This window comes from Triturus cristatus, chromosome 8 (genome assembly GCF_964204655.1).
Source record: "Triturus cristatus chromosome 8, aTriCri1.1, whole genome shotgun sequence".
In the NCBI taxonomy this organism is placed as follows: domain Eukaryota; kingdom Metazoa; phylum Chordata; class Amphibia; order Caudata; family Salamandridae; genus Triturus; species Triturus cristatus.
The window spans coordinates 197,056,472-197,071,079 of NC_140591.1; the positions used below are offsets into that span (position 1 = coordinate 197,056,472).

General features: G+C 47.1%; 1 protein-coding gene across 7 annotated transcripts in view; it reads left to right on the forward strand.

The window, feature by feature from the left end:
* The window catches only part of RUNX1 (RUNX family transcription factor 1), a 520,192-nt gene that overhangs the window by 384,255 nt on the left and 121,329 nt on the right, over positions 1–14,608 (forward strand). For all 7 annotated transcript variants that reach the window (XM_085621323.1, XM_085621319.1, XM_085621321.1 and 4 more), the window contains one exon: positions 9,795–9,951. In XM_085621323.1, the coding sequence (XP_085477449.1) occupies positions 9,795–9,951 (157 nt within the window). The remainder of the gene's footprint in view (positions 1–9,794; positions 9,952–14,608) is intronic.

Genomic DNA, 14,608 nt, shown 5'->3' on the forward strand with positions numbered 1-14,608 from the left:
GGCTCTTGCGATCTAACCCTTAAAATCACCTCTGTTCCTCCAAGCAGATTTTGGAGGTCCCTGTACCTGCTACAACTATAAGAATGCCCATGCCTATTGCACTGTTCCACACAAATTATATCTTTCCACAAATTTCAATTTGAAATGAGAGGTCACGAAGGGTGGGACGGGTTCAATGACTTAGCTCTTTGACCATAACTTTAATGGTGCCGCTGACTCCTTTATCATGCTAGCACCAGTTATGTACATACTTAATACATAAGTAGCACCGGCTTGTTGACACTGTGAACCCTTTTTAAGATGGTGCATAAATAAGACACTTTTAAGCAAAATAATAACAGGTGTTACTATTATTCAATTTGATGTACTCAGTTGACCCGCCTCTGAAGGATGGAAGGCTGAGTAGGCCATGCTGGGACTCAAATAACTAACCTACAGGTCGCTGAATGTTTCAGCAGAAAGCTTTCAACTCACTGAGTCATCCTGCCTGACGTGTATTGGGGAATCCACATTCTAAGTTTCATTTACTGTGGTTGGCCAGCCCCAATCTAAATAAAATGTGTGAAGCGCAAATGGCCCGAAAAATCACTCACAACATGTCTGCTTGTAATGCAGGAATTACTGTCCAGTCTTTATGGACACTGCATCTGACAAGCACTCTCGCACCATTGTAATCCTTGCACTGTGGTTAGGTAGTAATTGAGCACATCTATTATAAACATGTCCTTTAGGCAGTGCCTTGAGACTGCACTGGTTGAACAGTGCGCTATATAAATGCTATAACAAAACAAGGTTTTCAGCCCTATTTATACGTGCATACGAACAAATAGACCACCACAGCATGTCTAGATGCCCATTCTAGAGGCAACATCAGAGCCAGGAGAGAAACAAGTGCATCATTGATAAGTGCAGGTGATAAGTGCTAGCGTTCGTTCTCTGGCACTTTGTACCGCAGCTTTATGTTGGTTTACATCACTGTACATAACAGGTATCCTTTCACCCATCAGAACAGTACTGCATTCATTGGTCTCTGAAGAATGAAAGGCTGAGTCATCCCTGTGGGATGTGGACCTTTCATTGGTGAGGTGCTTAGAGGTTTCTACGGAGGGTGCATCACCCCCCTGAGCTCTGTTGATGCTATGAGACATCACTCGGTGCTTATTCACCATGGTGCGTCTGTATGTTACTCACCGAGGCTTACTGAACTTCAAAAGATCTCTTCAGCAGCCAGGGTGACTGTTGCAGGCCTAGCTCACCTTTACAGTAAGTGTTCCCAGGGTAGCTGTGAGCTGTGTACCAAGGAGAAGGGCAGATGCAGGGCTCTGCTCACTCACACAGAGGGTAAATAACTCACTGGGTGCCATAGGGAAGACGCAGGGCTCTGTTTACTCACTAAGAGGGAGTTGAATAGGTCACTGAGTGCCCAGGGAAGACGCAGGGCTCTGATCACTCACACAGAGGAAGGGTGAATAACTCACCGGATGCTCTAGGGAAGACGAAGGGCTCTGATCACTTACACAGAGGGAGGGTGAATAACTCACTGGGTGCCACAGGGAAGACGCAGGGGTCGGATCACTCACATAGAGAATGGGTGAATAATTCACTGGGTGCCAGAGGACAGACACAGGGCTCTGATCACTCACACAGGGAGAGGGTGAATAACTCACTGGATGCCAAGGGAAGGCGCAAGGCTCTGATCACTCGCATAGAGAGTGGGTGAATAACTCACTGGGTGCCACTGGGCAGACACAGGGCTCTGACCATTCAGCTGAATAAGTAACCGGGTTCCACAGGACAGACACAGGGCTCTGATCATTCACATAGAGAGTGGGTGAATAACTCACTGGGTGCCACAGGACAGACACATTCCCCCAACACACTCTCACTGTGCTTCACAGGTCTCTGCTCACTTGCTCATTGCTGATTATTCTTATCGGGAGTGGAAGAATTACTCACTGTGTGCCACAGGACAGTCACAGGGCTCTGATCATTCACATAAAGTGTGGGTGAATAACTCACTGGGTGCCAAGGATAGCCACAGGCCCCCAACACACTCACTGTGCTTCACAGGTCTCTGCTCCCTTGCTCAGAAGTTAGATGAATACCTCACTGTATGCCACAGAGTACACAAAGTGCTCTGGCCATCCACTCAGAACATAGATGAATACTCACTAGGTAGAGGGGCCAGACACAATGCTCTGCTCACAAACACAGAAGGTGGGCGAATAACTCACTGCTTCATAGGGCTCTGCTCACGTATACAGTTGTGTGTGAATCACTCACTGGGTATCACAGGGAAGATAGAGGAATCTGCTCACTCACCCAGAGGGGCTGACTACTCGGCTGGTAATGAAGAGTAGACACAGGGCTCTCTTCACTCACACAGAATGTGGGTGAATAACTCACTGGTTGACTCGAAAGTCACAGATCTCTCCCTACTAACACAGAGGGTGAGTGAATGGCTCTATCCGGCAGACATAGGGCTTTGCTCACTTACATGAAGGCTTCTCTGTTCACTTATCCATGGGGTTAATGAACTTATTGGGAATGGAGTGGTAGACACAGGGCTCTCTCACTCAGAGGCTGGATGAATCACTCACTGGTACCAGAGGCAGGCACAGGGGTGGATGAATATCCCTCTCTGCATAACTCAGTGTTTACTAAGGGGCCGACATGGAGCTCTGCTCAGTCCTTCAGTGGGTGGGTAACTGGCTGAGGCGCATGTCCCGGTCACACTCACATACTGGGGCTGGATTATTCTCACTGATTACCATAGATAAATGGGATGATTAATTCATGGGGTAGGCGAGGGGTTTCCTCACTGACAGAAAGTGGGGAAATAACTCACCAGGTGCACAGGCATACCCAGCAATCACCTCGTTCACACTGAGGATGGGTAAATAACTCACTAGGTACACTGGCATACCCAGCAATCACCTCGTTCACACTGAGGATGAGTAAATAACTCACCAGGTGCACAGGCATACCCAGCAATCACCTCGTTCACACTGAGGATGAGTAAATAACTCACTAGGTACACTGGCATACCCAGCAATCACCTCGCTCACACTGAGGATGGGTAGATAAGTCACTACGTATACAGGCATATATAGTAATCACCTCACTCACACCGATGATGGGTAAATAATTTACTAGGTACACTGGCATGTGCAGCAATCATCCCGCTCACACTGAGGGTTGGTAAATAACTCACTAGGTGCACTGGCATGTGCAGCAATCATCTCGCTTACGCTGAGGGTGGGCAGATAACTCACTAAATGCACAGCAATGGTCTCGCTCACACTGAGGATGGGTACACGGGCAAACACAGGTATCTCCTCACTAATGTGTGGGTGAATAACTCACTGAGCACAACAGGGCAATGCACATGCATATATAGAGCCAGTAAATAACTCACTGCACCCCAGGGCAGGCACAGGGCCCTTCTCATTCACACTGAGAGTGGATTGATAACTCACTGGGTACCACAGGGCAGATACATGGCACTGCTCTCTCGCACAGTGTGTGGATGAACCACTCACTACGTGCCACGGGACAGACATGGGTTTCTCCTCACTCAGATGGAGTGTAGGCAAAAAACTCCCTGGGCACTACGGGACAGACAGAGAGATCTCTTGACTCACACAGAGTGAGGACTGAGTGACCGTCACATGTGACCACGTCTCTGGACAGTCTCAGTTCGCCGCTGAGGGCAGAGTGCAGGGCATGGATCTGAGAGACAGCGCGACCTGACTTGGTTCTCAGGTCTCACCCCGAGAACCCCTCTGGAGGAGCCTGAGTGACTGTCAGAAATATGGTGGGGAAAGTATGCCCCAAACAATTGTGCACACACCATCTCAAAAATCATAACACTGCACACACCGTCTCAAACAGCAGCACACTGACTGCACACACCATCTCAAGCGGTAGCACACAGTCTCAAACGGCAGCACGCTTCACACACCATCTCAAACATCAGCACACTGACTGCACACACCATCTCAAACAGCAGCACACTGCACACACCACCTCAAGCAGCAGCACACTGCACACACCATCTCAAACGGTAGCACACAGTCTCAAACGGCAGCACGCTTCACACACCATCTCATACATCAGCACACTGACTGCACACACCTTCTCAAAGAGCAGCACACTGCACACACCATCTCAAACGGTAGCACACAGACTGCACACACCGTCTCAAACAGGAGCACGCTTCACACACCATCTCAAACATCAGCACACTGCACATACCATCTTAAAAAACAGCACACTATCTCAAACAGCAGCACACTGCACACACCATCTCAAACAGCAGCACACTGCACACACTATCTTAAACAGCAGCACACCATCTCAAACAGCAACACACTGCACACACTATCTTAAACAGCAGCACACCATCTCAAACAGCAGCACACTGCACACACCACCTCAAGCAGCAGCACACTGCACACACCGTCTCAAACAGCAGCAAACTGCACACACCATTTCAAGCAGCAGCACACTGCACATCATCTCAAGCAGCAACACACTGCACACACCATCTCAAGCAGAAACACACTGCACACACCGTCTCAAACAGCAGCAAACTGCACACACCGTCTCAAACAGCAGCACACTGTCCAGACAGTCTGCCACTTGCTGTAATGCCCCCTCGTTGCCCTCTGAGCCCCCACCTGCTTGTGTCACCACTCTCCGCTGGGCACGGTGCCCGTTTGGTGCAGCCTCGGGACAGTCGGGCACTACTTACGCTGTCTGTATATGTCACCAAACTGGCCCTTTCATGGATGCGCACACAGTGTCCAGTATATGTCTGGGTGTGACCTGCAGCTCTTCCAACCGGGCAGTGGCAATTCCGCTCTTCGCCCTTCCATATTGGGTAAAACTGAGTGCATTACATTGAGCAATAACAAACCCCGCCATTTACAGCGCTTAGAAACATAAACTGTGATACTAATAAGGGTTGCACAAAGGACACGTTGTCGCTTCTGCGAACAAAGAACAGTTTTTGTGAGTGGACCGCCGCATCTAAACTCGACTCAGCGCGCACTGCTACTGGCGGCGCATTGCAGCGCAGAGAAAACCTATAACACGGAGGTAGGCGCATGACTTCCTGGACGGGTTTCCTCGCTCGCCGTTTCCGTTGAGCCGTTGCTGACTGATTTAAAACCTGACTTCAAGGCCTTTCGTACTCTAGTGTACTTTCCTACACCGGCGGTGCCCCAGAGTGCACATACATGTACACACCTGTGTGAGTGAAGTCCTCGTGAGGCCTGGTTGTACAGCCTATAACCAGCTGGAGCATTGTCAGCTAAGAGCGATGCCGGAGAACTAGTGAACATGGGCCGCACATGCACACACGGGCCTTTCACACGCACCGTCCTTTCACGCACTCACACGCAGGAGTGAAATCCCCTCACGGGCACAATTTCAATTGTGACACCTTTACCAGGTACTGTCGTTTTCCCTTCATAGGTGCCTGTTTTGGGACATGGGGGAGAGGTTAAGGGGCACAGACGGTTTGCTGCGACTACATGGGGCAGCAGAACTGGGCCAGGTAACCACAGTAACGGCTTCTAAGCGCGCCGACCCGTTCCTGGGCCCAGGCCTCCTGTTATTAAAGACTTATACTTGTCCTGAGTGAGGTGTTATAAATAACGCCGTGAATAAGAACAAGAATAGACATTTGGTTTTATGTCGACTTATTCGCTTCTACCGTTTCTAAGCGCTGTAAAGGCCATCCCATATTGATAACGAATGGCGCTCAATCTTTTGAACTCTCAGCGGCGAACAATTACCTCACTGAGCTATCGTGACGGGATAGTGGTACTTATTTCAGTAATAACCACCGCACATCCTTTGTTTATTGTTACTGTAATTCTTGATGTTAGTACAAGTATTATTGTTTAGAGCGCCACATGTAGCATTTGTTCAAGGCACTAGGCAGAGAAGACATATTGTCGCCAGTCAATTGCCCGCACCCTCCTCTGTTAGTGCCTGGTGCACTACGAGAGATGAGATACGTGCCTGTAACTTGTTTTTTTAATGTAAATCGCATTTATCAAAAGATGTGTGTTTCAAATAAATTTCACCTCTGGTGTTATAGAGCGACATGGGTGCAGAGGGGGTGGGTCCATCTCAGTACTACTGACCCCCCTTAGGTGGTTCCGCCGGGCACCCCGCCACCAGCATACTAAAATCTTGAGCCTTTTCTGTACTGTGACAGACCCGCACACCGCTCGCAAGTACCTTTAAGAATAAAATGCCCCAAACGTTTAAAATTAAAAGCATAAACGCCCCATTAAACACAAGCACCGGCTGTACTCTCAATATAAAAAAAAATCCAAACACAAACAATGCAGGATTTTCCGTTTAGAAAATAAACGTATTTTCAATGACGCTGCCTGCACTGTAAATTTAAAAATAAACGGAATTCCAAACATAAACATCCCTGTGATTTCAAATACAAAACGGGTATGCTTTCAAATAAAAAAATGTTTCGTATTTTAAAAAAATCAAATGAAAAAATTACGGTATTTCAAGGTCTAAATGCCAGAATTTTCTATCAAAACCTACCACCTCTTCCAAACTTGTGAAAAGCAACCGCATTTTCACACTCAGAAATGCGAGTACTTACGAAATCGGAAATGCTTAGATGGTCTGAATTAAAAAATACAGGCTAATTCGCCTTTAAAATGCACGGTCCTAAATTCAAGTCCAATGTTACTTCACATAGCGTGCGCATAACAGATTTCTTGGCGCTGGGGAACACGAGTGGTACACCGAGGTGACAGTTAAAAACACTGGGGGCGATGCGCCGTGTAAAGCTGCGGGACGGAAATCTTCAAACCACGCATTGCCTCTTGGCTGCCTCTTCCGCCCCGTCGTTGTTTATACCAGGTTGTATTTTTTTTTTTTTTGTAGGGAGGGCGGCAACTAAAATCGGGTAAATTGCAGCCTGAATTGACATAGATGAAAAACAGACCCGTTTCAAAGCCATGTACTCAGCAGAAGTCCCCGCTAATCCAACTCAAGCCCCCGCGCTCGCACAGCGCGCCGAGCCCGAGAGCCTGGCGGCAAGTCCCGGCCTGCCTCCCGTCTCCCCGTCTGCTCCTGTGCCAAGGAGTCTCTCCACAGTCCCCTTCACACCTGCGGGGGGCCTAAGGCGCACCCCAGACCCGGAGGAGTGACGGGTTAGGCCTACTAAAATGTCGACTTTTCGCTTTCCCATTATTCTCATAGCTTAGTTCACAAAGTCTATAGTGTTTTAAAATAAACACGGCACATCCACCTCTCTGCAAGGTCATCCACCCACCCACCTTACAGCTCACGTATTGATCTATCCACCTTTACAGCCCACCCATTGGCCCGCCGGTCCATCCATCATCGCCATTACACATTTTCTATAGGGATGTTCGCGTGCCCGTCCTGTGAAAACATACAGTTGACGCTGGTGGAGGGACTTTGACGCTGCGTCATAAACAGACGAGAAGAGGCCCAGGCCAGGGGCCGCCAAAACAAGCCCCCACCACCTGACGGGCCCCTGCACCTTCACAGGGTACCGACGGGCGGCACAGAAGCACGGTAACCCTTTCAAAGAGCATTAATATATCAACAGCCCTTCCACACTATTTCAAAGAGGGCTAACGGTCTGCAGAAAGTGTTCGTTGTCTCTCTTTCTGCGCATGGTAATCCCTTATTTATTTGTATGTATGCTGCAGCACGTCACCGGTTTTCACAAGCAACTTATTTTATTTATTTATTTGGGGGGAGGGTGGCAGCGTCGAGTACATCAGAGTTTGCTTTGGCATATCTGGAAAAAAATCAGACGATTGAAAAAATGGAGACTGAAAAAACATAAATACGATACATTGTTTTATATCGTGCTTGCATACTCCGCTCCCCATACACTACAGCGCCAGACGTCTGTGTTCACCAACTCAGTGGCACGCAGCTGATGCTTCCCGCGTCCACTCCATCGCCCCGTCTCTCCCTCAACCCCTTCACTGCCCAGCAGTTCTTTCGACTGCCACGTGCCAACAACCCCCCTCCCCCCGTCTTCGCCCCCTCGTATTCTACCTATCTCTATATCACCCTGTTCTATGGCCCCTTTTCTAGTTAGACCACTTTCTCTCTTCTGACCCGTTTCCCCACATTACCCCACCGAGCCCCCCCTCCCCTCACTCCCTTTTGCCCTGCATGTCCCCTGAACGTTTCTACATAGCCCACTCAGTTGTTCTCTCTGGCAACATTGTCAGCCGATAGCTGATACCGATTGGATGATCACTGGCGCCCCCTGGTGATGACAGGCATGTAGCACGCTGCTGTTCGATTGTACGTACCCCGTAGCTTATTTTTATGGGGGTGGGCAGAGTGGAATTTGGACATCCATATGATACTTGAGGTGCACCGCGTGTGGTAAAACATTGGGAAGCTGCTGACGCCATGTTGGTCACATGCAGTGGGGAGGTGACAGACGCCATGGTGGGCTCATGCAGTGGGGAGGTGACAGACGCCATGGTGGGCCCATGCAGTGTGGAGGTGACAGACGCCATTATGGGCCCATACAGCGGGGAGGAGACGGATGCCATGGTGGGCCCATGCAGTGGGGAGGCGTCAGACGCCAAGTTTGGCCCATGCAGTGGGGAGGTGACAGACACCATGGTGGGCCCATGCAGTGGGGTGGTGACAGACACCATGGTGGGCTCATGCAGTGGGGAGGTGACAGACGTCATGGTGGGCCCATGTAGCGGGGAGGTGACAGACGCCATGGTGAGCCATGCAGCGGGGAGGTGATAGACGCCATGGTGGGCCCATGCAGTGTGGGGGTGACAGACGCCATGGAGGGCCCATGCAGTGTGGAGGTGACAGACGCCATGGAGGGCCCATGCAGTGTGGTGGTGGCAGACGCCATGGTGAGCCCATGCAGTGGGGAGGTGACAGACGCCCTGATGGGCTCCGGCAGTGTGGAGGTGGCAAATGCCAGGTGGAGGTGTCAGATGTGATGGAGGGCTAGAGTAGTAGAGAGGTAGGTAGACGGGGGGGATAGGATCAATGGCACCGCTAGCGGACTCCTTGTGGCCTGTGACGGCATCCACTATACCATTGGTCATGTTAACGCAGTATTCCATAGTTTTCTCTGGTATTCGTTCCTTCGACCGAGCAATACATATCTGTTCAAGGTGATCTTTCTGTACCGACTGCCCCGCTCTTTGGTTCTTGTCAAAGAATCCTTTTCGCTCTCATTTTGTCAGCACTAAAACCTTTTTATTCCAGCTCTGACATAAATCTCTCCAAAGCCACTCTCTACAGTGGAACTGTCACCTTTTATCACAAAGTTCTGTCCATGTGGTTTCAAGCCTCATCACTAAACACTTTCATCTAATTTCTGAGGCGTCTTCAAACCCCCAGAAAACACTTGGAGAGGAGGCGGAATCACTTGGTAGTGATGGGGTGAATGGATGCCTCCGAGCCAAAGAATGTAAATACAATTGTAAGGCCACCACCAGCATTCATGCCATCCTCCAAGCAAAGAGGCAACCCAGTGTAAATGTTATTTTTGCAAGAGGTCAAAGTTTGTGCGTGACTCTGCAGTACATGGGACCACATAGCTGGGAAGCCCGTGTTTGGGTAGCCACGCGCTCTATAAATCTAGGTAACATAACATAACACAGAAACCTTGTCCACTGGCCCAACTCACCCAACACATGAAGGGAGCCTGGAAGGGTGCTCAGTGCCAGCACACTGGAGGCTTCTCGTCACTTATGGTTGTGCTTCACTCTTTCCAGGTGGTCGCCTTGGGAGATGTTCCCGATGGCACCTTGGTCACCGTCATGGCAGGTAACGACGAGAACTACTCCGCGGAACTCAGGAACGCAACGGCCGCCATGAAGAACCAGGTGGCACGGTTCAACGACCTCCGGTTCGTGGGACGAAGTGGACGAGGTACCTTTATTCACATTACGCTTGGGCTTCATATAATATCTGTTTAGCGTTATGCGTTTGTTGCTTTTTCAATCGAAGATGGCCCAAGTTCTTATCCTACAAGCGTTACTGGTGCTCCAGCTATTCTTATGCATTTTATTGATTATAAGTATTGGGTTGAATCATTCATAAACTGATACCCAGGACCACTGGAATTATGCAGCAGGGGAGGTACACATTATGCGGCAGGGTTGTCTTAATTATGAAACAAGAAAATGCAATTATGCGGTACCATGCTGCACATTATGTGATAGTATGATGTGATTATCAACACTTTTACACAAGGCACCTGAAAGGTGACCAGTCAGCTTTGTAAAGGGCCTTCTACTTTGCACGAACACGTCACCCCATCTTCAGTAACAATTGACTTGTTTGAGCTAGGATTTTTTCTTGTTAAAATCTGCAAATTATGACGATAGATTATGTGGCAAATGCACAATTATGTGGAAAGTGCACAGCCACAGAATCGCAGAATTCCAGTGGCCCTGCTGATACCTCAGCTTGAAGATACCTAGCATTTACACTGACTTGCTTGTTGTAAGGTCAGTCTGAATATTTCTGTCCTATTCATTTATTTATTTATTTTGATAGTTTTCTATTGCGCGAACATGACACTTGTGGGTATCAGAGAGCTTGACAAGTTTTACAGAGACCAGTATAACAATAATGTAATATTCAAGACAAATACAAGATGAAGTAATACCCTGAGCGCCACTCTACGAGCGTTGTATCAGGGCAGTGTGACCCGTGGCTAGAAAGGGCCACTAGATAGGCCACGGATAGGTGCTCAGCTCCTCAGACTGAATGGAAATGACCCCACTTAGGCCTATAGAGAACTGTGAGACTTTACAGGTATATAGCAGGGTAATTATCTAACATGGTAAGGTTTCCATACTGTGATGCAATAATCCACCTCGTTTTCATCGGAGTGCCCCCCAAGACTTATTGATGAAGATGAGCATGAAAAGGGCAATTATGACCAAAGCAAACCTTCACATGCTATGTGCTCTATGTAGCATGATTTTATAGCTAAATATTTTTCTGACATACTTCCCATCAGAAGTTGGACTAGAAAGGAAATTGAACATGCAATCGCACCCAAAGTGGTAAATTGTCTTTCTGTTGAGTAACGGGTCTCCGGAGAGTGTATTTCATCACACCAAAGTGACTGCCTTCCGCTGTGGGCAGGCGTGAGGTTATTTCAGTTCCACAATTCAGCACGATTTCTCCAAACCACTTGCACCATCACTGCGGTCACCAGCCGTCCTTGTGGGTTTGGGGAAGTGGTGCCTAGCGGGGTTTGGCACGTTATTCGTGACCAGAGAAAAAGCAAATCGTATGTGGTTTTGGCGATGCGGTTATTCTATAAAGTGTTCACTGGCCACTAAACCTAACAAGCATTGATAAAGTCAATAGGTGGGTGTTGGCTGGCAAACTTTTAGATTTGTCAATGCTTGTTATTTTCTTTCTATTTTTTACATGGATTTTTAGTAAAACTTTATTTATGGTAGAGGTGCCATACCCTCAACAATATAAAAAAAATTGGCTAAAAGCAAAATAGTTTTTGATTTTAAAAAGCACACATTGCCATAGTAGTGTCTGGCAGCAAAAGGAGCAGCTTTGTGTGCAGATGTGCACCTTGTGACAGAACAGAATGCCGTTACTCACATGGACGTCAGCTAAAGTCTGAAGCGGGCAGAACCACTGCCCAATGTTGTAAGCTGTAGTGCGTGGAAGAAATGTGTGAATGACACAACGGCAGACCGACACGGTTGGACTAGGACAGAAAATAGGCCCGGGTAACAAAATAAAAATGCCTCCCATTAACGAATCAGATAGTTAAAAAAAATTCTCACATTCGCAAATCAGGGCAGTTTTGAACTTCTAAAGACATGCTATATAAGTGTTTTCAAGTTTTTTCGAAGTATTGGAGCCTGCATGCATTTGTGCTTGCTTGACTGTGCTAATATTAGGGAAATCAACACTAAAAACCAGACCATTAGACCATAATACAGGCCCACAAACAGACAAAAAAATGGCCGACACCCTCACGTGTCAGACCAGCCCTTCGGCCATTGCCTGATTGCCCTGCAGACCAGTGCATGAAAAGGGCTGGCTTGAAGTAAAGTATATTAAATACAATATTATAGTAAAATCAAAGATTTTGGCTAACAACACACCTAAAAAGCACAGCTGTGCAATCATATATTAGTGTTCAGCAATGTATATTCCCGAATCAGTTGTTTATGTATTTTTTTTACAGAATTATAAGACACCAGGAACATTGCATAACATTCTTCCACAGAACGCCTAGACATTGATGTACATATTTCATTTAGATAATTTTAAGACATTGACATGTATTCTATATACCTAATAAGAAAGTAATTTCGAGACAAACTAGGACATTTTATTCAGGCCTGCTAGCCTGAGTTTTTACAGTAATGTATTGCCCTCATTGAGATCGTTAATAGTGGAGGAATAGTAGAAAATGGATCTCAGCATTACAAAACTGTGAATTTACTTATCAGATCCCACAATGGTTCTTGTGCTGCTGGACGGAAATGGTGGGTCCCTTCCGGAACTGCATTGCATGCTTAGAGCAAACAAGCATTGGCATGGCCAATAGGTCTCGATTTTGGGAACTTATAAGTGTTTAGCCTTGCAACAGTTGATGTTGTTACACCAAGGATATTGTGCTGCATAACTAAATACTTATAAGGTCCCAAAAGCTAGACCTATTGGCTATGCCAATGCTTGTTCTCAGTTTCATTTAAGTACCAAAGTAGATGGTGTAAAAAAAGGGGAGTGTATTTTAAATAACAAAAGTTTAGCACTTGCCTTTAGTCCCACCAAAAATGTACGTGAGCTAGAGATGTTTTGCTGATGTTGACTTGTCTGGCAAGTAGGTGCGAACGTTACACTGAAAGGATGAAAGGGTAGGTTAGGGGTGCCCCAAAGAATCATTAGACGGGATGTTTCACTTGTGCGGGAACGAACAAATCAACAGGCAAATCGATGGCGACATTGATAAGAAGGTCCTTTCCTGCGGTGAAAAGAAGATGTAAAAATCGCGCAGCATGTGGCAAAAGTAAAGGGCGCCTTGCTTTCGGCGGTGAATTTAGAGGGAGACGAGCTGGACACATAGTATGTTAAGACTCGTAAAAGGGACAGCTAACAAATGTGTAATGCAGCGTTACAGACAATAGCGGTATTGCTACAATAAATTGATATTGAAATAAAGAAATTCTATTTTTGAAATATAAAGCGCATTGCTATAGTTTTCCCCTAAAAGGTTCGAAGAATATTTTCAGGTATGTTGTATGTTAGCCTAGTAACGTAAACCTCTTTAAATGCAGATACAAATGACTGCATCAAACGTCTCTAGAAATAGCCTACCCTTTGTTTATGTTTATTAAAAGTTACACAAATGTTGTACAGTGTTACAGGAAAGCAAGTAACAGTAATCACGCTTTGTTGCATGTTTATGCACCCGTAAGTATTCCCTAATTTTAGGTAATCCCCTACTAGTTAGTAACACAAGTAGTGTAGACCCCAAACTACACCGAAATTTGTAAAACCATAACTGTACATTTTAAAATAACCCTAAACGTGTACGGCAATTATCTAAAAGCAACCACATTATGCTAAACACATTTTGATGCAAAGCACATAAAGGCAACACCTAAACAGCGACACTTTGCTCTGAAATGTAATAAAAAAAGAGTGTTCGTACAACATCCTCTGGCTGTAATTTTCTAAAACCCAAAAAGCCTACCTTTGTTTAGGGATGTATGCAGCTACGCGATGTTGTAAAACGCCGTAAAAGAAACATAAAACAGTGAGCGAACTGTCGAGCAAAACACGAACCCTGTCCTCTTAATTATAAAGATTTTATAACAAAACACATATAAAGAAAAGGTAACTTACTGATACATTTAAAAAGCCTATGTTTAACCCATATGCTAAGGGTTTGATACGTGAATGTAAAATACGCATTTGGAAAACGCGTGTTTTTTTTAATGTGCCTCTGTACATACACAAAAGGTAGCTGGCTGTTCACTCACGATCAGGGGCCGACAGGCACAGCTGTACTGGAAATGAAGCGGAAAGCAGCCTGTCAGCCCTCGCACAGCAGATTACAGCGTGACAGGGAGAGAGCCAGCACCGAAGACAGGAGGACCGATAGAGGCAGTTGGAGGACGGCGGAAAACGGAGCATCGCTGCTCCGAGGTGAGCGACTCCTGAGTACTGGGCGTAGACTAGACTGCAGAGTGAGGCATCAGAAGGATAATTACGCAGGCTGTGAAAAGCAGGCAAGTGAAAGCAGGCTGGCTGGCGAGCGGTGTGTGCGCACCATGACGAGAGAGGAAAGCCATATGGCACCTCTGCTCGTCATTGTGCGCGTAACCGCACGCCCGTCGCTTGTGCACGCGCCAGTGGGCTGAAGCGCTTCCCCAAAAGTGGATTGCATGGCGGCACGATGCACGTGATTGTGCGCGTGCTCGCCATGCAATCCACTTTTGGGAGCCCCTTACTAGAGTCTCGCATAGCGATTGCTACGCAATAGCTAGGCGAGACCTAAAAATGGGGAAGCATATACTAGAACTGGAGAAGT